The 9,397-nt window shown below is 62.4% G+C and overlaps 1 protein-coding gene across 1 annotated transcript in view; it reads left to right on the forward strand.

Moving 5' to 3' along the window:
- Positions 1-8,855, forward strand: part of ARHGEF11 (Rho guanine nucleotide exchange factor (GEF) 11) — a gene marked incomplete at its 3' end in the record, with an annotated part of 18,890 nt that extends 10,035 nt beyond the window's left edge. The window contains exons 16-37 of the mRNA XM_009891567.1: positions 751-793; positions 1,227-1,323; positions 1,453-1,575; positions 1,882-1,905; positions 2,335-2,479; positions 2,733-2,829; positions 3,347-3,376; positions 3,784-3,910; positions 4,050-4,229; positions 4,657-4,704; positions 5,218-5,405; positions 5,512-5,658; positions 6,109-6,188; positions 6,382-6,507; positions 6,603-6,720; positions 7,021-7,199; positions 7,289-7,364; positions 7,590-7,757; positions 7,925-8,012; positions 8,139-8,240; positions 8,517-8,599; positions 8,697-8,855. Coding sequence (XP_009889869.1) covers positions 751-793; positions 1,227-1,323; positions 1,453-1,575; positions 1,882-1,905; positions 2,335-2,479; positions 2,733-2,829; positions 3,347-3,376; positions 3,784-3,910; positions 4,050-4,229; positions 4,657-4,704; positions 5,218-5,405; positions 5,512-5,658; positions 6,109-6,188; positions 6,382-6,507; positions 6,603-6,720; positions 7,021-7,199; positions 7,289-7,364; positions 7,590-7,757; positions 7,925-8,012; positions 8,139-8,240; positions 8,517-8,599; positions 8,697-8,855 — 2,428 coding nt within the window. The remainder of the gene's footprint in view (positions 1-750; positions 794-1,226; positions 1,324-1,452; positions 1,576-1,881; positions 1,906-2,334; positions 2,480-2,732; positions 2,830-3,346; positions 3,377-3,783; positions 3,911-4,049; positions 4,230-4,656; positions 4,705-5,217; positions 5,406-5,511; positions 5,659-6,108; positions 6,189-6,381; positions 6,508-6,602; positions 6,721-7,020; positions 7,200-7,288; positions 7,365-7,589; positions 7,758-7,924; positions 8,013-8,138; positions 8,241-8,516; positions 8,600-8,696) is intronic.
- Between the last annotated feature and the right edge of the window lie 542 nt (positions 8,856-9,397).

The raw sequence follows: 9,397 nt of genomic DNA on the forward strand, positions 1-9,397 counted from the left end.
ACGGGGAGGGACATCTTTCCCGTGAGGGTGGCGGAGCACTGGCACAGGCTGCCCAGAGAGGCGGTGGAGTCTCCTTCTCCGGAGAGATTCAAACCCTGCCTGGACGCCGTCCTGTGCAACCTGCTCTGGGTGACCCCGCTCCGGTGGGGGGTGGAGGAGAGGAGCTCCAGAGGGCCCTGCTGACCCCTGCCGGTCTGGGATTCTGTGAATCCTTGTCCCTGCAGGGGATCAGGTAGAAACCCAGTGTGGGGTGTCATGTCCCTGGCATGGGGAGCTATTTTTAATGGTGTTTTTGCCACTGACATTGCTTTGTTGCTGCTGGTTCCTCTGCATCGGTGTAAGCAGTTGCGCAAGGCGCGTACCCATGCATTGCACAACTGCAGCTGCCCCGGTGCCTGGAAGTTCGGCGCAGATAAGAGAGGAGGGTCCTGGCAGCAAGGATGGGGCTTGAGGCGCTCTCATTAGTGTTCCTGAGGCACAGTGCCCCCTCGGAGGGAGCGGGGTGCCATTGCGCTGCTCCAGACAGGATTGTGTCTTGGGATGAGCTGTGTGAGATCCCCAGCTCTCACCTCTCGGGCCGCAGAAATTGCCATGGGGCGATGGTGTGGGAGCGCAGGGCACCTTCTCCACGCTGGCTTGAGGGTGGCTCTGGCATGTGCGCCATTATCCCCAGCTCCTTCCAGCCCCTCTTGCTGCACGGGGAAGGTGAACCGGTGCTGAGCCGCTCTCTGTTCTGCTTTCCCTCCCCAGCCTCTGCGAGTGAAAGTGTCTGAGCAGCTCCTGGCTGAGATCGGTGAGTGACGGGCTCCCGGGTCATGTGCGGTCTGCGTGGCCGGCGTCACCGGCACTTCCCCCTGAATGAGGACTGTTTGTTAAGATGCCAAAGCAGGATCCCAAATGACTTCTGCAGGACTCTACCTCTTGCCCCCTCAGAGAGGATGTGCTGAGGTTTGGCACTGGGGCTCCTGAGCTCTTCCCCAGCTCGGTCCCAGTGGTCCTAGGGGTCTTGTTATGGGCAGGTGTCTCAGCCTGGGTGTGCAAAATGGGAGATGGGTTATCCCAGCCCGGAAACTAGCTGGCTAGAGGGCTGCGCTCTGGCAGGAGGAGGCTCTGCGGTCTTCCTGCCTGCCCCGCTCTGCCCAAGCGCCTGCTAGAAGATCCTTTGTGCCCTTCCTTGCATGCTGAGCATGGTTGGTGACACACCGATTCTCCTCTCCTGTCCCCAGAGACTCGCCTGCGGAACGGGGACGATGTCCGAGCCACCCTCTTTGAAGCTCAGGAGATGGTGATGCCTGAGATACAGGAGCAGATCCAGGACTACAGGTAATGCGGCTGCCAAGGTGCCCCACAGAGCTCCGTGGGCTCCTGCCCACACTCCCGCCTGCACAGGGTTTGTCTCGGCAGCGGGTGGCCGGTGCCTGAGCTTGTGGCCCTGACCCTTGTCCTCCGCAGAACAAAGCGCACCATGGGCCTGGGGAGTCTGTATGGGGAGAACGACCTCTTGGACCTGGATGGGGACCCCCAGAAGGAGCGGCAAGTGGCCGAGAAGCAGCTGGCCCAGCTGGGCGACATACTGTGAGTGCCGGGCTGCCGCGGAGGCTCCCTGCCCTGCGCGTGGGGGAGCGCCTCTCTGCCTGGATTTGGGGTGAGGATGTGGGGAAGGGGATCGGGCACAGCCTTGGCTCTGCTCTTTCATCCTGCGTGATCCACGCGTTTGCTGTTGGAGGTGGGAAAGGGAGTTTGGAGCAGGCGCTGGGTGCGGTGAAGGGTAGGGGGCACAGTGGGGTGGAGAACTCGGCGCTGCGAGCGTCCTGCCTGGGGGCTGGGCAGAGGAGCCTGTTCCAAACAAACTCTTTTATCCCTCCCCATCTCTCTCTCCAGGTCAAAATATGAAGAGGACAGGAGGTGAGTGGCTCCGGGGCTTGGGGGAGCGCGTCCAGATGTGACTGCCTTACAGTTGTTAGCCAAGGAGGCAAAAGGAGAGGAGTCACAGGAGCATCCCCTTCCCGTGCTGGCCTCCGGCACCCTCTCCCCATGCCAGGCGTATCCCCGTGGGCTCTCAGGCTGGCCCTGGGGAAGGGTGAACACATACCTTGGCGTCCTGGTGCCCCCCCCTGCCATCTCAGCTCACCCTCTTGAACTGCTCCTTGCCTTTCCTCCCTTCTCGCTTGCCCCGCATCCCAACCCGGGCATCCTCTCTGGCCTGGGGAGGGATGGACCCTCTCTCCCCGCCAGAGCCCTGCAGGATGTCCCGGCCTCCCCCATTGTCTCTCCTGGCCTGCGGTGCTCTGTCCTGGTGTCGGATCTCCAACCTTACACTCTCCTCTCTTCCAGCTCCCCCATGGCCTTTGCCCTCAGCACGTATATGAACCACACAGGCATCCGCAGCCGGGAGCCCCGGGTGGCCGGCACCAGTGAGAAGGCACAGTCCCTCCCAGACAGGGACAAGTGGCTGCCCTTCTTCCCCAAGACCAAGAAGGTGGGTGGCCCTCTGCCCTGGGGTCAGGTGCTCGCTGCTGGATCTTTTGAGGTGACCCAGGGAGGGGTTCTCCAGAGATCCCCGTCTCCCCCCCATGCCTTGGAGAGCTGCTTAGTGCCAGGGCAGAGCCAGATCCCAGCCCCATCCCTTCCCAGACGGCTCATGCCGCAGCGTTCAGCCAGCGCGGTGATGGCTGGGGACACGCATGGTAACGGTGTGTTTTTATCTGTGCTCCTCTCGGCTGTCCCAACAGAGCAGCAGCGCGAAGAAGGACAAGGACGCTATGGAAGACAAGAAGCGCAACCCCATCCTCAAGTACATTGGGAAGCCCAAAATCTCCTCCCAGAGCAGTGAGTATCGAGACCTTCTCGGGTGCTGTACCCAGCAGTCTCTCTGCTGCCTGGAGGAAATCTGCAGCCATCTGCGTGCCTGGGACCATTGGGTGGCCGTTGGCACACGTGGGGCTCCAGTTTACCCAGTAGCCAGCACTTCGCATCAGCCACCCTCTGCTCTCCTCCAGCCACTCATTGGAAACGTGGAAACTCAACTGGCCGTGCTCCCACATGGCTTTGAGGGGAGCGGGAAGGGAGCTGAGCTCTGCCCCCCACCAGAATCTATCTCATGGACCCCATCCCGCAGGCTGACGGGCTGCTCGCTGTGTCTTAAAAGTGCTGCGGCTCCTGGGGGGCTGAGATGGTGGAGAGCAAGTGTGTGCACGTGTGTGTGCGCACACGTGTGTGCCTGTGTTCCTCTTCCTCCCCTTCTGCTTTGAGTTCTCATGTTGTTAGCTCACGCCTTCCCTCTTTGCCTCCTTCCTTGCTGAAATGCGGGATTGATTTGACATCTCATTTTTGTTTTTCCTTTCAGCATTTCATGTCCCTTTGTCCCCTGTTGAAGGTAAAAGGCCTCTTTTTTTGTTTGCCATTCACCTCATGTGCTTATAGTTTTATTTTGCCCCCCCCGAACTACCCCACCGTTCTTCCACTGGGTGTCGGGGTGGGCTCGGATGGGTGCCCCGGGGACCAGGAGGAGGGTTGCCCATGGCGACCGGCCGTTCCTGTCCCACGCTCGGGCATCCCGGGCGCCCACTCAGCACATCTCCCCAAGGAAGCCGGCACCCGGCTTCGGGGAAGCCCTTGGGCGAACGGTGGCGATGCCGCCGGCACCTTTGCCTCCGCAGCCCGAGATGGATGGGAGTCTGCCGGGCAAATGGCCGAGGCCACGGTGCTGCGGGGTGGGTGGCAGCACCAGCATCTCCTCGCCCGGTCTCAATGGGAGTTGTTTCCTTCCTTTTGCCCCAGCAGTCAAACCCGGCAATGTGAGGAACATCATCCAGCACTTTGAGAACAACCAGCATTACGAGAGCCAGGAGCCCGGCACCCAGCGTCTCTCCACCGGCAGCTTCCCCGAGGACCTGCTGGAGTCAGACAGGTAGGGCAAGGGGATGCGTTGGGGGCTGCTTGTGCTTTCAGGGGTCCCACCGCAGTTTTTGGTGTCTTTCCATGAGTGGCGACGTCCCTGCCTGTCCCCCCAGGCTCAGCCTGTTCTCCGCTTTGTCTCCCTGGTGCAGTTCCCGCGCTGAGGTCAAGCTGGGCCGCTCGGAGAGCTTGAAAGGCCGGGAGGAGATGAAGAAATCCCGGAAAGCAGAAAATGTGCCACGGTCCCGCAGCGATGTGGACATGGATGCCGCAGCCGAGGCCACAAGGCTTCACCAGTCGGCATCGTCTTCCGCTTCCAGCCTGTCCACAAGGTGGGAGACACCATCCGAGCCCCCGGGCAGGGAGGACCTGGGTTCACCAGGGTTTGTTTTTCTTCAAAGGGGAGCTGGGAGACCTGGGGCTTTGAATGCTGAACCCTGTGGGCTGAGAGACCGTCTCTCGGGAAAGCTTTTGCTAAGCTGCTGGGTCAAGGCCAAGCCCCAGCCACGCACAGCGGGGTGGCCCTGGCCCCACAGCGCCCAGCAGAGCCTCCTGGCCAACGTTTTCCATGGGAAAACAGAGAAAATTGGGCTTTAATCCCCATTTGTGCCTCAAACCCCTCTGGCAGCTGGTAGCGCCAGACCCACATCTGGAGGGGTTTAGAGAAGCGCTGCTGGGTGCTGCCCCATGGGGCGCAGCGATGGGAGGAGGCAGGTCAGGACATCAGGACGCGAGGGTGACTCTCCCATCCCTCCCCAGGTCGCTGGAAAATCCCACCCCCCCCTACACGCCGAAGATGGGACGCAGGTGAGTGGCCCACCCGCGGTCTCTGCCGTCTCTACCGCGCCGCCCCGAGCCGAGCCGGGTCCCTGGGGCCAGTTTTCCTTCAGAGCAGGAGGGTCACTGTTAGGGGTGTGCCGGGGCTGTGCCCCCGCTTTGGGGGTCAGAAGGGCTCCGTCTGTGCCTTCCTAGCTTTTTCCCTCCCCATAAGCGAGCCTTGAGAGAGCACAAGGGGAGACCATGCCCAGGGCTGCCCCGGGAGGGAGTTCCCCTGTTAGTTCTCCATCCTCCTGGGGCGAGGGGGCACCTCTGTTCCCTTGTGTCTCATGCAGGAGCTTAAAGGACCTATATAGATGTCTGCTGGGGGACCTAGTCTTTTAGCTCAAGAGTCAGAGGCTTGTACTTCTTGTGCTGAAGGCCCCGGGTTCAAGCCGAAATAGGGCCCAGGTAGATATTGGCTGTACTGGGAGCGCTGCGGGGTGGGCTGGCTGGATGCGGGTAGCTGCAGAGTACTCCCACTGCCGCCTTTCACCCTCTCAGGAGCATCGAGTCGCCCAGCCTGGGTTTCGGTGTGGATCCCTTCCTGCCTCATCTCCTGGAGGACGAGCAGGGGCAGCTGTCCGACCTGGAGCCCGAGTTGGACTCCCAGAACTGGCAGCACACGGTCAGCCGGGAGCTGGTGGCCAACCTGCCGCAGAAGGAGATTGACCGGCAAGAGGTGATCAACGGTAAGGAGCGCAGGGCATCCCAGGGACACGAGGGACCCCCCCGGCAGCGTGCCCCAGCACCGCTGGGCTCCCTGGCCACTTCTCCACCCCTGTGCCTTTTGCACAGAGCTCTTTGCCACCGAAGGGTCTCACCTCCGCATCCTCCGAGTCCTTGACCTCCTCTTTTACCAGCGGATGAAGAAGGAGAGCCTGCTGTCCCGGGAAGAGCTGGCGCTCCTCTTCCCCAACCTCCCTGACCTGATAGAAATCCACAGTAAGCCTCTTCCCGCTGGGATCCCGCTCTCCCCTGGAAATATCCCCCTGCGGTGGGAGCAGAGGGTGGCCCACGGCTGCCCGCTGCTCCTGCGTGATCACCCACCATTTGAACCAGTCCTGCTGATGGCATTGTACCGTCTCACCGCTCCGGCCTCTCCTTTCCCTCGCCTGGGAGGGATCCAGAGCCTGTATTTTCCAGGCTCTGCCAATGCCTGTGTGTGGGATGCCTGGGCTGTACCCAGCCCTTGGCGTAACACGCTTGCAGGACACGCTTTTGGTGTCACACTCCTTGACACGCTGCGTCCGTGATGGCAGCAGTCGAAGCCCACGTGGCTCTCAGCCTCTCCTGCCTGCCGGAGAGCCGGCAGAGACCCTCACGGATGAGCGGTGGGTGACCCCAGCATCCCATTCACGTTGGGTCCTGTCTGTCTCTCGCATCCTCGTTCAGATTCTCTCTCCGAATCCATGAAGAAGCTCCGGGAAGAAGGACCAATCATCAAAGAAATTGGGGATCTCATGCTGTCTCGGGTAAGGGGGGACAGGGGTGGTAGAGCCCCTGAGGGCAACTTCTTGTCCTCTGGCGTGGAGGGGTTGACATCTTTAAGGGGAGGTGATCCCACTGTCACACTGTCCTCTGGCCGTGGCTACGCTGGGAGCTCGGGGAGACTCAGGGTGAAGCCTGGGGGGTGTCTGAGCCCAGTTCTCCCCTGCACCCCCCCAGTTCGACGGCACGGCTAAAGAGGAAATCCAGCAAGTGGCTGCTGACTTCTGCTCTTACCAATCCATCGCCCTAGAGCTGATCAAAACCAAGCAGCGCAAGGAGACCCGTTTCCAGATCTTCATGCAGGTTTGTCCCTCTCCTGGGCTGTTCCTCGCCCCCGGGGCTCCCCTGGTTTCCCCCGATCCCACCTCGGGGTTTTCACCCTCTCCCTTCCACCCTAGGAAGCAGAAAGCAATCCGCAGTGCCGGCGCCTGCAGCTCAAGGACTTGATCATCTCTGAAATGCAGCGCCTGACCAAGTACCCGCTGCTGCTGGAGAACATCATCAAGCACACCGAGGGTACGGGCTTTGGGGGGCACGGGGCGCTTGTCCCCAGGGTTGCTCGGCTGAGTGTTCGTGCTTCCAGCACGTCCTTGGGCTGGCAGGAGACGATCGCTTTCTGCTGTGGGGCTCGTGCCTCTCTGTTGCCATCCAGAGCACAATCCCAGGGCGGTGCGGAGGACATACTGCCTTTCCAGCACAAAGAAACGGACCAGGGGGGATCCAGGGGGTGGGAAAATCTCCCTCTTGTCTGCAGGGAGCTCTGGGCTGGTGGTGGTTTGTGCCCGCTGACCTGTTGTCACCTCTCTGCCCTGCCAGCGGGTACCTCAGAGCACGACAAGCTGTGCCGAGCCCGGGACCAGTGCCGGGATATCCTCAAGTACGTGAACGAAGCGGTGAAGCGAGCAGAGAATCGGCATCGGCTGGAGGGCTACCAGAAACGCCTGGATGCCACCTCGCTGGAGAGAACCAGCAACCCGCTGGCTGCTGAGTTCAAGGTAGTCCCGGCTCCGCGGCAGCGGCAGGGGATCGGCAGGGGTCTGTCCAGCCCTGGCCCATGCTCACCGCCGTCCTCGGCATCCCGCAGAGCCTGGACCTCACCTCCCGGCGCATGATCCACGAAGGGCCCCTCACCTGGCGCATCAGCAAGGACAAGACTGTGGGTACGGACCTTCCCCACCACCCGGTGCCAGGAGCACTGGGAGACTTCTCCCTGCATCCTCAGCGCCTCCCAGGACATGGGAATTTTATCTCCAGCCCCAGCGGCATTACAGGGACCCCCGTAGCCCCTACGTTGTCTCTCCTGGCTGTAAGGAAGGAGTTTCCACCTGGTTTGCAAGCACATCACTGGTTGAGCCTCCGCTCTCTTGTCTCCTCTCCCACCCCAGACCTGCACGTGCTGCTCCTCGAGGACCTCTTGGTGCTGCTGCAGAAGCAGGATGAGAAGCTGGTGCTCAAGTGCCACAGCAAGACGGCGCTGGGCTCTTCGGACAACAAACAGACCTTCAGCCCCGTCCTCAAGCTCAATTCGGTGCTCATCCGCTCCGTGGCCACAGGTAGGGACAAAAGCTGGGGAGAGGAGCCACCAGGGCTGGCAGTGGGGACCGCCTGTCCTCTGGCTGTGTCCCACCACGGCCATGCTGGTGACAGCCGTGCCGGTGGGTTGGGTTAAAGCCCTTGCCATGCGCTGACCTTCCTCATCGCTCTCGGTCACCCCACGCAGATAAACGAGCCCTCTTCATCATCTGCACGTCAGAGTTGGGACCTCAGATCTATGAGCTGGTGGCTCTGACGTCTTCCGACAAAAACGCGTAAGGCTCGGCGGGACGGGGGCTGGCGGCGACGGGCAGTGCCTCCCCGGGGACAGGGGCTTCTCTGGGGGGGACAGAGACACACACCCCCCCGGGGGAGCTGATGAGGGGCTCTCGGTCGGGCAGGTGGATGGAGCTACTGGAGGAGGCGGTGCAGAGTGCCACGAGGAACGCCACTTTCCCCCCTAAACGCCGGACGCCGGAGCCCACCCGTGCAGCACCCTCCGGGTGAGCAGCGCAGCCCCTTGTTGGGAGCCGGAGCCCTAGCCCAGTCCTGTTGCTGGGGAGACAGTGGGGGATGAGGCCAGCAGGCTGCTGGGTCTCTCCGGAGGGCGGTTGGGATGGGGAGAGGGGTCCTCCCCGGTCACTGGGGACCTGGGGGTGGCTACCAGGGCTCCTGGCACCTTGTGCGGGGGGCTTCGGCTGCGTCCGCCCTGGGGTGGGGGCTGTCCCCGAGCCCCTGGCTCCTGCCTGTGGCCTGATGTCCGTTCTCCGTCCTCGCAGCCTGGTGTTACAGGACCCCGACATCTCCCCCATCCTGTCCCGAGGTGCCGGCTCTGGAGCAGAGGCAGAAGATTGCTCCTCAGGTGAGCTCCCGGAGCCCTGCCTGCCCCTCGCTGCCTGCACCCTGCCCGGATTTCGGGGACGGGACACGGACGTGAGCTCTCCCCTTCTATCCTGCAGCAGACGACAATCCCACCGCGCTCCTGGGTGAGGAGAAGCCCGCAGCATTGCTGGAGGAGCCGGTGAGCAGCGAGGTGGAGGAAGGGGAGGAAGAGCTGCCCGTAGCCCCGCTGCCCACCCCCTCGCTGGGACTGGGGGTCTCGCTCCCCGCTTGCCTGCGTGAGCTTTGCTGGATGGGAGCTGGGGGCTCGCGTGGGGCACCGAGGGCTGCGGGTGGACCCCCCCTCTCTGCTGTGTGCACCCCGGGGGGGTGGGGGCTCTGACGGGTGCCGGTGCTGGGTGCTGATAGGTGCCGGTATCGGGGTGCTGGTGGTGGGTGCTGGTATTGGGGTGCTGGTGGTGGGCGCTGATGGATGCTGCTGACAGATGCTGGTGTTGCCGTGGTGGTGGTGGGTGCTGGTGGATGCTGCTGATGGGTGCTGATGGATGCTGGTGTTGCAGTGCTGGTGGTGGGATGCTGGTGGGTGCTGGTGATGGGTGCTGGTGGTGGGATGCTGGTGGGCGCTGATGGTGGGATGCTGGTGGGTACTGATGGATGCCAGTATTGGGGTGCTGGTGATGGGATGCTGATGGGTACTGGTGGATGCTGGTGGTGGGGTGCTGCTGATGGGTACTGATGGATGCCAGTGTTGGGGTGCTGGTGATGGGATGCCGATGGATGCTGGTGGTGGGTGGTTGATGGGTGCTGGTGGGATGCGGGT

The sequence above is a fragment of the Charadrius vociferus genome, unplaced genomic scaffold (genome assembly GCF_000708025.1).
Source record: "Charadrius vociferus isolate BGI_N301 unplaced genomic scaffold, ASM70802v2 scaffold1109, whole genome shotgun sequence".
Taxonomy (NCBI): domain Eukaryota; kingdom Metazoa; phylum Chordata; class Aves; order Charadriiformes; family Charadriidae; genus Charadrius; species Charadrius vociferus.